Here is a 12,023-nt window from a genome sequence, read left to right as displayed (position 1 = left end):
TGTGGTTATAAAAGAGCAACAGAAAGGACCCTTGCAGTGATGAAATTTTTCAGTATCTTGACTGGTGGTGGACACACAACCTATACATGTGATAAAAGAGTACAGAACTAATCCATAGGTACACAAATGAAACAGGTAAAACAGATACACATGATTGTATCAATGTCTATGTCCTATTTATAATATTATACTATATGTTTACAAAATGTTACCATTGGAAAAAACCAGATAAAGGGTAAATGACATTTTTACGTATTATTTCTCACAACTGCATGGAACCTACAATTATCGCAATTAAAATTAAAAAAAACTGGGACTCAGCCTGTTAAAGGTTATTCATGTGATCCACAAGAGGAATATATGCGAAGAATGATCAAAAAATGGAAACTTCCCAGTTGTTTCTGTCTCAAGCTTTTTCCCTAGGAGGATAAATGTGTCTCCAAACCCCCTACAACATAAAGAGTTAGAGCTATATTATCTTGAGATAAAGAAAAGGAATCATTATCAATAAATGTGGCTCTGAAGTTCTACTATGCTTTGCTATCCCACTTACTAAGATCCTGTCACTAACTCCACCAAATTTCATTGCATTGCTCTGAGCTTACTGCTTACAAAACTTCAAATTCTAGGCCCCTAAATAATAAAAGGGGGGAAAAGAGGAAACAAAATACACACCAAAAATCTTTCTAGGCTTTAAAAATATTTTACCCACTGACTGCTCATTCTTACAAATTCTTCTTAAATTGTTAACTTTTAGTTAGTAAACCACAGTATTTTAAAAATTTTTAATTGCATAGGGGCTGGAGTAAGGCATACAAAATTACCGTGAACTTATTTCCAACTGTTAAAGGCTACTACTAAGACAAACACTGTATATAACCAAATTTTAAAAAATAGAAATTAGACAGGAAGAAGAAATAAAAGGCACCCAAGTTGGAGAGGAAGAAGTAAAATTTTCACTATTTGCAGATGATATGATATTATACACAGAAAATCCTAAAGAATTTTAGACTAAACACTGTCAGAACTAATAAACAAGTTCCAGGATACAAAATCAATACACAAAAATCAGGTGTAGTGCTTCCATACACTAATAGCAAACTATCAGAAAGAGAAATTAAGAAACAATTCATTTACCATTGCAACAAAAAGAATAAAATAACACCTAGGAAAAAATTTAACCAAGAGGTTTAAGACCTAGAAACTATAATTTATTGATGGAAAATATTAAAGAAGACACAATAAATGGAAGGCTATTCCATACTCATGGATTAGAAGAATATTGTTAAAATGTCCATAGTACTCAAAGCAGTATAAAGGTTCAATACAATCCCTATCAAAATTCCAACAGCATTTTTCACAGAAATAGAAGAGTCCTAAAAATTTGTGTGGAATCATAAAAGACCCAGAACAGCCAAAGCAATCTTGAGAAGAAACAGAGCTGGAGGCATCATATGCCCCAATTTCAAACTATACTACAAACCTAGAAAAACAAAAACACACAGATCAACAAAACAGAATAAAAAGCCCAGAAAGAAACCCATAAATATACAGTCAATTAATTTATGACAACAGAGCCAAGAATACACAATGGGGAAAGGATAGTCTCTTCAATAAACAGTGTTGGGAAAACCAGACATACAGCCACATGAGCAAGAATGAAAAGTGGACCATTATCTTACAGCATACACAAAAATTAACTCAAGTGGATCAAAGATTTGAACATAAGACCTAATACCATAAAACTCCTAGAAGAAAACACAAGTGTTAAGCTCCTTGACATCAGTCTTAGTGATGAGTTTTTGGATTTGACACCAAAAGCAAAGGCAACAAAAGTAAAAAACAAACTAGTGGGACTACATCAAACTAAAAAGCTTCTGCACAGGGCTTCCCTGGTGGCACAGTGGTTAAACATCTACCTGCCAATGCAGGGGACACAGGTTCAAGCTCTGGTCCAGGAAGATCCCATATGCCGCGGAGCAACCAGGCCCATGAACCACAACTACTGAGCCTGCGCGTCTGGAGCCTGCGCTCCGCAACGAGAGGCCGTGATAGTGAGAGGCCCGCGCACTGCGATGAAGAGTGGCCCCCGCTTGCCACAACTAGAGAAAGCCCTCGCACAGAAACAAAGACCCAACACAGCCAAAAATAAATAAATAAATAAATAAATTTTAAAAAAGAAAAAACTTCAAAAAAAAAGCTTCTGCACACCAAAGCAAAACCACTAACAAAATGAAAAGACAACCTATGGAAGAAAATATTTGCAAATCATATGCAGTAAGGGGTTAATATCCAAAATATATAAAGAACTCACACAACTTAACAGCAAAGAATAATCTGATTAAAATATGAGCAGAGAATCTGAATAGATCTTTTTCCAACGAAGACATATGGATGGCCAACAGGTACAAGAAAAGGTGCTCAGTATCACCAATCATCAGGGAAATGAAAATCAAAACCACAATGAGATATCACATCACACCTATAAGCATGGCTATTATCAAAAAGAAAAGAAGTAACAAGTGTTGACGAGGATGTAGAGAAAAGAAAACCCTTGGGCACTGTTGGTGGGAATGTAAATTGGTGCAGCCACTGTGGAGAACCGTATGGAGGGCCCAGAAAAAAATTAAAAATAGAACTACCACACGATCCAGCAATTTCACTTCTTGGTATTTAACTGAAGAAAACAAATATACTAACTTGAAAAGATATATGTAGCTCCACGTTCACTGCAGCATTATTTACAATAACCAAGTACGGAAGCGATCCAAGTATCCGTTGATGGATGAATAAAGAAAATGTGGTATATATACACAATATATCCAGTCATGAAAATGAATAAAACCTGGCCATTTGCAACATGGATGGAACTTGAGGACATAATGCTTACTGAACTAAGGGAGAGAAAGATAAATACCATACAGTCTCACTTACACGTGGAGTCTAAACAAAACACAACAACAACAAAAACCAAAAAGAAATCTAAGCGTATGCATACAGAGAACAGATTAGTGCTGTCAGAGGTGCTGGGGTAGGAGGTTCAGTGAAATGTGGGAAGCGGGTTAAAAAGTATAAGCTTCCAGCTATAAAGTCAGGGGGATGTAAAGTACAGCACAGTGACTACAGTTAATAAGACTGTATTATATATTTGAAACTTCCTAAGAAAGTAAATCTTAAAAGTTTTTATCACAAGAAAAAAAATTCTAATAATGTATGGTGATGGGTTTTAACTAGACTTATTCTGGTGATCATTTCACAATATATAGAGATACCAAATCATTATGTTGTACATCTAACATTGATACAGTATTATATGTCAATCATATCTAAATAAAATTTATAAATAAACAGAAATGGAATACCACCAGTATCTTTGAAGTCCCTTTTTAATTATACCCATCTCCCTCCTCTTAGAGGTAAAAATTTTACTTTCGTTTATTTCTTTTCTTTATAATTTCATCACATATGTATCCCTAAACAATTGTACTTAGGTTATTCTTTCCTGTTTTTGAACTTTAACATGAACATAATCTAACGTATGAATTCTTCTGTGATGTGCTTCTTTTGCTAACATTTTACTTTGGCATTTATCCAAGATGATGAATTTTATAGTAGCTCATTTATTTTCACTACTGTAAATGTTACATTATCTGAAAATATCACAATTTATGTTTTCTATTGTTGATCTATTATATACAGTAAGCAGAGAGATGGCCCCCCAAAGATGTCCATGCTCTAATTTCTGAAACCTGTGACTATGTTAAAAGGGACTTAGCAGATGTGATTAAGTTAAGGAATTTAAGATGGTGAGATTACACTGGATTATTCAGGTGGAACCAATACAAAGTTCTTTATAAGAGGGAGACAGGTGTGTCAGAGTCAGAGGAAGATTGGAAGATTCTACACTGCTGGCTTTGAAGATGGAGGAAGAGGCCACAAGCCAAGGGACACAGCAGCTTTTAGAAGCTTGGAAAAGGCAAGGAACAGTTCTCCCCTACAGAAAGGGAGAAAGAATGCAGCCTTGTTCACACCTTTATCACACCTTTAAGACCAATTTTCAGACTTCTGGGCATAGAACTATAAGATAATAACTTTGTGTTATATTAAGCCACCAAGTTTGTAAATTTGTTACAGCAGCAATAGGAAACTAATACAATTCATATTTAGGTTATTTCCAGAATCAGCTAAAGAACAATGTCATACAAACATTTTTGTACATATCTCCTGATATATATGTGTGTGTAAGACTTCCTCCAGGTTATATGCTTAGGAGTAGAATTACTAGAAGTACATGTTCAGTTTTACTAGGGAATGACAGGCTTATTTCCAAAACAGTTGTACCAGTTTACAACCCTACCAACAGCAGATGGGAGTTATTGTTGAATCATATCCTCACCAATATTTTATATTAATCTGTTTTCATTTTTGCCAATCTAGTAAGCATGAAAGGGTCTCTGATTTTTTTTTTGCACTAATGAGGTACAAAGTTCTAATGTTTTATAAAACATTTCTATTTCTTCTTGTGTAAAATGTCTGTTTATATCTTTTGTTCATTTTTCTATTGGGTTGTCTTTTTCATATTGGCATGCAATAAAAATACTGCTTTTTCCCTATTCTGTTTTAACCTTCTGGAACTCCAGTCATCATATCAGACCTTCTTACTCTATTCTTCACGTCTCTTAAGCGCTCTTAAACATTTACCATCCTGTTATCTTTCTGGGCTTCATTCTGAAATAACTTATTTGCACTTCTCTTCCATTCATTTATTCATTTATCCAACATATTTATTGAGAGCCTAACATAAGCCCTGCACTGTTCTAACTACTGGGAATGTAATATTAGAAGAAAGAGAATTTTCATAGAAGAGAAAAAAAATGAATGACCAAAGTACAGAGTCTGTCAGATAGTAATAAAGTGACAGGGAGGAAAACTAGAGAATTGAGCCAGGTGTTACAGAATCGGGGCTGCTAAATATTTAAACAGGGATAATTATAGAAGGTCCAACTGAAATTTCAGCAAAACTTAGAGGGGAAGGAGCAAACCATGCTTTTTTGGTGGGGGGGTGAGGGGGGGCAGGAGAGGAAGAAGCATTCCAGGCGTTGGGAATACTAAATGCAAAGGCCCTGAGGCAGTAAGCTTGCCCAACGGCTCAGAGAAACAATAAGGAAGACTACATAGCAGGTAAAAGGAGAATTAGAGGACCTTTATTAAGATTTTGGCTTTTCTGAGTCTGGTGTTTTCTCACACCAACCAATTCTCCACCTCTCCAACATTAACTGGGTGCCCAATTCAATTCTGGTATCACATGGAATTAGAGCAGACCCCAAAGATTAAGGGTGTAGACACACAGGACTGCCCCGACTTAAGATGCCAGCCCCAAGCCACCTGTACTGACGGACCGGCTATAGAGAGGGGTTCCACAACTTCCTTCTCAGGTTTGATAATTTGCTAGAATGGCCTACAGAACTCAGGAAAACACTTTACTTACGTTTACTGGTTTACTGCAAAGGGTACAACTCAGAAACAGCCAAACGGAAGAGATGCACAGGGCAAGGTACTGATTGGGGTATGGGGGGAGGCGGCAGCGTGCAGAAGTTCTGTGCCTCTTCACTGCTCTCCCAGCAAGTCTATGCGTTCATCAACCTGGGAGCTCATCCAATCTCACTGTTCTATGAGTTTTTACAGAGCTCAATCTACAGCACCCTTTGCCCGAACCTGGAGATCGGTGGGTAGGGCCGAAAGTTCCAGTCCTCTAAGCACTTGGCCTTTCTGCACCAGGCTCATCCTGAAGCTCTCTAGGGGTTCCCACCTAAGTCACCTCATTAGCATAAACTCAGCTACGACTGAAAGGGGCACCCCTATTTCTCGGGAAATTCCAAGGCTTTTAGGAGCTTCATGCCAGGAACAGGGGACAAAGAGCAAGTATGTTTTTTTACCGTGTACAACACTGAGTGAGGCAGGAAGCCACTGGAAGAGTTTTAAGCAAAGGCTAAAAGGAACATGGAGTACAAGGCAACGATGAAGGGTTTCTCTTTTATATTGTGAGGTCAGGGAAGGCAACAATTTAGGTAAGTGGACATGGCAGATAAGGTGACGCTTTAGCAGAAACCTAAGAAAGTGAGCAAGTGAACCACATGAATACATGAGAAGAGTGTTAGCTCGGCAGAGGAAACTGCTAGTCCAAGAGTCTCAATGCAAGAACACATTTGCCGTGTTTGAGGAACAGCAGGGAAGTCAGCTTGGCTGCAGCATAGGTTTAAGGGGGAGTAGACTGTGGGAAGAACAGATTTGAGGGGGAAAAAAAATCAGGAATTTGGTTCCTGATACATCAAGTTCATGATACCTATTAATTATCCAAGTGGAGAGGTTGAAAAGGTAGTTGGATGTATGGATCTAGAGCTGAGAATCCTAGTCTGGAGATTCTGAAAGTCAGTTATATAGATGGTATTTAAAATCAAGAGACTAAATGAGATGACAAAGGTAGAGAGAAGAAAGACTACAAGATTTGAACCCTGAGGTTCAACATTAGAGGTTAGGGACAGAGGAGGAACAAGCAAAGGATTCTAAGAAAGACTGGCCTGCAGAAAGACAGGAAAGAAATCAGAAAAGTATACTATACTGGAAACCAAAAAAAGAAAAAAAACACCAAGAAACATATTTCAAGGACAGTGAGTGGTGAGCTGTGAAAAAAGTCTGCCGATAGTTTGTTTTTTTGGTTTTTTTTGCGGTGGCCTCTCCCATTGCGGAGCACAGGCTCCGTACGTGCAGGCTCAGCAGCCATGGCTCACGGGCCCAGCCGCTCCACGGCATGTAGGGATCCTTCCGTACCGGGGCACGAACCGGCATCCCCTGCATCAGCAGGCGGACTCGCAACCACTGTGCCACCAGGGAAGCCCTGCCGATAGTTTTTAAACCTTAGCTTTTTAAACTACTGGCTTTAACAGCAAGGAAGACGTTAGTGACCTTGACAAGAGCAGTTTTAAAGAAGTGGTAGAGCCAAAAGTCAGGCTGGAATGGGCTGAATGATCAGAATAGGAAAGATAAAGGTAACTCTTTTGAGGAGTTTTTCTATAGAGGGGAAAAGAAAAACTGAGCAGAGTCAGAAGAGATGGGTGGCTCAAGAGAGAAATTTAAAATAGAATTAACAGCATGTTTTATGAGGACAGTAACAGTCCATTAGAGAAGGAAAAATCAATGATCCAGGAGAGAAAGGGACGATTTGCTCGAGCCACATCCTTGAATTGGAACGAATGAGACTAAAATACAAGTAGAGGGATTGACCTTGGATAAGAGCACAAACAGTTCATCCATGGTGATCTACAGGAAGTCAAATTATGTGTGTCAGAGACTAGTAGGTGGACAGATGTGGATTATTCTGATTACTCCAACTTTGTTAGTGAAGTATGAAGCTAAAAGTGATGGAAAAAGAGGTGTTGGAGGGTCAAGTAGAAAGAAAAGTACATAAAATGGATGTCTGATTCAATAATCATTTTTTTCTGCTAGGTATAATCAGCTATTTAATCCATCCATTGATTTCTTAATTTCATTTCTAGAACTTCTATTTCATTATGTTTTAATCTTTTGGGTAATTCTTTAAAACTTCTTGTTTTTTCATACTTTCAAGGCTTTTTATTTAAACACATTAAACATAGTGATTTTAAATTATGTCTGATATTTTCAAAATCTAAGGTCATTACAGGTCTATTTCTATAATCTATATTTCTAATATCTCATTCATGGTGACTTTGTGTGTTTTGACTATCAGCTTATTCTTCCTGACCCTTTATCTTCAAGAATTCTTTAGGGCCTGGGTTGAAAATAAATCCCTCCAGAGGGGATGGATATTTGCTTTTACCAGTAAACTGGCAGTGTACCAACCTGAGGCTGCTACAAATTAAATTTCCCACTTAAAGCTTTTCCCAGTACAGGTGGCATGAATTTGCCCTGTATAAGGGCTGGCTCATGGTTAAAAATTCTCAAGGCAGTTTTTTTTTTCCCTTCCCCTAGCCAAGTTTCTTCACTTTCTCTTTACTTGTGGTGGGTTTCATTTCTCATTTACCCCTGTATTGAAGATGCAGCTCTGTGGAGCCCAAGCTTTATGGTGGGGCCTCCTTTTACTTCCCTCTTTGGGCAGACACAGGCTTTATTTGTTCACTCCACTCCATGCAGTTGTTAAAGCAGAAGGCTCAAGGTGTTCAGAGTTCGGGGGAAGTCCTCAAGGTAATGGGACTGAAGCAGCACTGTTTGAGTCTCAAGGTTCTGGCTTTCCATCTTGGGGGGGTGCGGGGCGGCTTTATGTATTCCTTGATTTCCTGCCACCTCAGAAATGCATTTAAAAATTTTTTAAAATATATCTGACTGAAGTTATTTCTTTACAGGAAGATTAACTTGTTATATCACTTGTATGCACCATGTTTTTAGTTCCTATGTTTTGCCATACTACAAAGCACATTTGCATTTCATTTATAAAACATGGGGTATGTGGTGTACAAATGCCTATCATTTCGTGTGCTTAAAAATAATTTTATGCTTTTAATGTAAGGAGATAATATTCAAAATATTCATCTCCTTAACTAAGTTCTTCTGAATAGAAGTACTTTTCCAAAAATCTAATTCTTCCCTTTATTCTTTACCGTTTTTCTTCCAATTTAGTGTATGAAAAAGAAGAGAAAGAACTGGCTTGGTTCCATCTTTTTATTTTCCTGGGTCTCCCTCTGCTCTATTTCTATACCGCAAAGAAGCAAGCACGCTGAGATGCACTGTATAAACCAGAAAGAAGCCTACTGGGGCTCCAGTCTAATCTTGTTCATGTACTTAACAAGTGTGATATTTATCATGTAAGCTCTCTTAACGTCAGTTACCTCAATCGGCCCACAGATATGTCAAATAAAATGAGATAATGTATATTTAAACATGTTACAGATTAAAGTACTATCTAAAATATGATCCAACACTATATTAGAATGTACCACTGGAAACAAAAAACATATATTCATTTTTGAGGACTGTTTGGTACAATGCTACCTTGAATATGCGCAAATCTTTAACTACTGAACTATATATATTCATTTGGCCATAACGAAACTTAAATTACATATATTCACTTGGATATAATAAAACGTAAAGTACACGTGGAATTATAAAGCATTAATACACATAATTAGTGATAGGAACCTAAAACAAAGCTTCTACATTGGTGATAAAGTATACAATTAATATATGCTATATAAAGAGAAAATGAGAAAAATCAAAAATTTTTAAAATAGCTAAATGTAAATTCTACTCAAAAAGAAACGGCCCACTAATAACTAGAAAATAATTTTGCCAAAGACAATTCGGAAAATATACTTTTCGTAAGTCTGGTAGATATGCCCAGATTGCCACTATTTCAGTGTTTCCAAGTGGGGTTAAAAGATAGTTACAAGGGTAACTGCATTAGTTACTTGCAAGGCTGGTTTAAAACACTGATTCCTGGTTCACATCCAGATCCCTTAAATCAGAACATCTGGTAATGGACCCAGAGAATCTGCATTTTTAACATCCCCCCTCCCCACCCAAACCAAAAGTCTGCCCCTTTTATTTTTGTCAAATCATTCATTTAAAAAATATTCAGGGACTTCCCTGGCGGTCCAGTGGTTAAGACCTCACCTTCCAGCGCAGGGGGTGCGGGTTTGATCCCTGGTCGGGGAGCTAAGATCCCACACGCCTCACAGCCGAAAAACCAAAACATAAAACAGAAGCAACATTGTAAGAAATTCAATAAAGACTTAAAAAATGGTCCACATCCAAAAAAAAAAAAATCTTAAAAAAAAAAACTTCAAACAGGGACAGAAACTGAATATTCGGGCATTCGGGATTCAGAACACCATAACGCTATGACATTGTCTGAATAAAAAGTGAGAAAAACATGTTTACACGGTTACCCTCAGTTATCTTCAATTTTACTTAACAATCAGCATTAATTGCTTCAATCGACATCTCCCTCATTATCGGGCCACCTGAGGCACCTTTTTGTGTCTTTTGCTTTTAGCAGTTTTGCCACTTTGGAGCAGGTGCAGGCAAGAGAGCACCTGGCAGAGGTCTACTCAAATTCTCCTGTATGAAAAAGAAGCAAACACCTTTCTTAAGGCAAAAGGCTGTGGGAAGCTAACACTCTGATTTCCAGCATATTGAGAACCCTTCCTTAAGATACGCCTCACAAAGACAACCCCCAAACCCTAATTTACCAGCCAGCACCTCACGGCTGATAGAGCCACAAGATCAGACACAGACCCCAGGTCTCGTACTTGGGCTCACCTGGCGACGCCACTTAGCAGACAGAGTACAAGCTGGGTAAAAATACGGCGGTCCTGAGCGAGGGAAGATGCGAGGGGTTCTCTAGTCCGAAAGTCGAGGAAGTTAAGTCTCGTCCCCCTCGCGATCCACACGGCTGTTGCAGGGCCGCGGGGTCTGTCACCTCCTCTCCACCTGCCCGCCGACCCCCTGAGCTCGCCGCGGCGAGGGCTTCCCCATTTCTCTGCGTGCTCTCTTCCCAAAACAGCCGCGGAGGTTTTCATTCCCGTCCCATCTCCCGCCACACTCTCAGCCGCTTAAACATCAGAAAGACAGAAACGAAAACACCTCCGGGGACCGTCACCATCTTCCTCTTTCTCCTGCCATCACCCCAGGAGTGTCGCCAGCCCCGTACGCCGCGAGCGACTCGCAGGCGTTTCCTGGGCTCAACGATCCCGGTTTCAGCACCCCTCCCGGCGCCTCCCCCATCTTTTCCGCTCCCCAGAAACCACGCCGGGCTCCGGCCCTCCCGCGCCTCAGCCGCGGCCCGGTCGCCGCCGCTGCAGCCGCCGGCTTTCGGCCGGGGGTCCCCGCGCCGCCATCACTCGGGCTCACCTGGGCCTCGACGACGCTCGGGAGGAAGCTCAGGGTGACCAGCAGCTGCAACGCGGCCGCCGCCCCCTGCCCTGCGCCGGCCCACCCGACCCCCCGGCTCATGCTGACCTCTCCCCTCGCCGCGGCCGGCCGGGCCCCTCGGGGCCGGAGAACGGCGGGCGACCCGGGCGACGACCCAAGGGGACGACTCCCGGCGGCCGAGAGACTCCACGGTCAGAGGTCTGCACGCCCGTCGGGAGATAGGGGACGCTCTGCCTGGCGCCCGGTAGCTGTGAGTGAGGCTGGCGAGTCGAGTGCCCCCGACTTCATCCCCCCCAGGCGGCCCCGCCCCCGGCCTCCCCTGCGCCGGCCACGCCCCCTCCAACCGCGAGGCCTTTTGGGAGTTGTGGTCCCGCGCGGCCGGGAGGGCGCCTCAGGCCGGAAGGCGGGGCCGGCGGCAGGGGAACCCGGGAACTACAGCTGCGGAGACTGCCCCGCCTCCCCGGGAACTCGGGCTCCAAGGCGGCCAATGACTGGGGACCACGCGGGCCTCCAAAACAAGAGGCGGTGCGGGCGAGTGGGAGGGAGCGTCCTCCTTCGCAGCCGGCCGCCCGCTGCGCCCCCCTTGGCAGTTGCTCCTGGAAACGGAGCGAAGGGGCCCCACCCTGTGTCTTCGCCCCCTGACACCGCACGGCCTCGAGGCTCCAGGATCTACGCAAATGAGAAACGAGGGCTCTTCGACTTTCAGTGTTGGGCGCTTTCTTTGTCTCACCCACTTTTCTGTAGCCTCACATCTACCGCGGGTGCCTGGATGAGCCACCTGCGACTTGTGGAGATGGCTTCGGCTCCTCCTTCATCTTATACGCCCCAGACGTGGATGTCGTCCTCTGCCTCGTCCAGCTCCCACTCCTATGCTGACACGTACAAACATAATTATATACATAACTACATAATTACAAACACAAAGGATGGGACGTAACCCAAGTTCATAATAAAATCTGGGAATGGGGATGAACACACAGAAAATTTTGGAGTGATAACTGGGTTCAGCTCCCACCTCTAAAACATCCTAGTTTGTTATGTGGCTTTAGACAAGTTACTTAACCTCTCTGAGCCTCAGTTTGTCCGTCTATAAAGTAAACACACTAATACCCACC

At 41.5% G+C, this 12,023-nt stretch overlaps 1 protein-coding gene across 1 annotated transcript in view; it reads right to left on the bottom strand.

Annotated features, from left to right (window-relative positions):
* The window catches only part of ERO1B (endoplasmic reticulum oxidoreductase 1 beta), a 61,672-nt gene extending 50,508 nt beyond the window's left edge, over window positions 1-11,164 (bottom strand). The window contains exon 1 of the mRNA XM_007452941.1: window positions 10,888-11,164. Within this exon, the coding sequence (XP_007453003.1) occupies window positions 10,888-10,989 (102 nt within the window). The 5' untranslated portion in view covers window positions 10,990-11,164. The remainder of the gene's footprint in view (window positions 1-10,887) is intronic.
* Between the last annotated feature and the right edge of the window lie 859 nt (window positions 11,165-12,023).

The sequence above is a fragment of the Lipotes vexillifer genome, unplaced genomic scaffold (genome assembly GCF_000442215.2).
Source record: "Lipotes vexillifer unplaced genomic scaffold, Lipotes_vexillifer_v1.1 scaffold1088, whole genome shotgun sequence".
NCBI classification, from domain to species: Eukaryota; Metazoa; Chordata; class Mammalia; order Artiodactyla; family Lipotidae; genus Lipotes; species Lipotes vexillifer.
The sequence above is the reverse complement of the archived record's forward strand: the minus strand, read 5'-3'. Positions and strand labels throughout refer to the sequence as shown.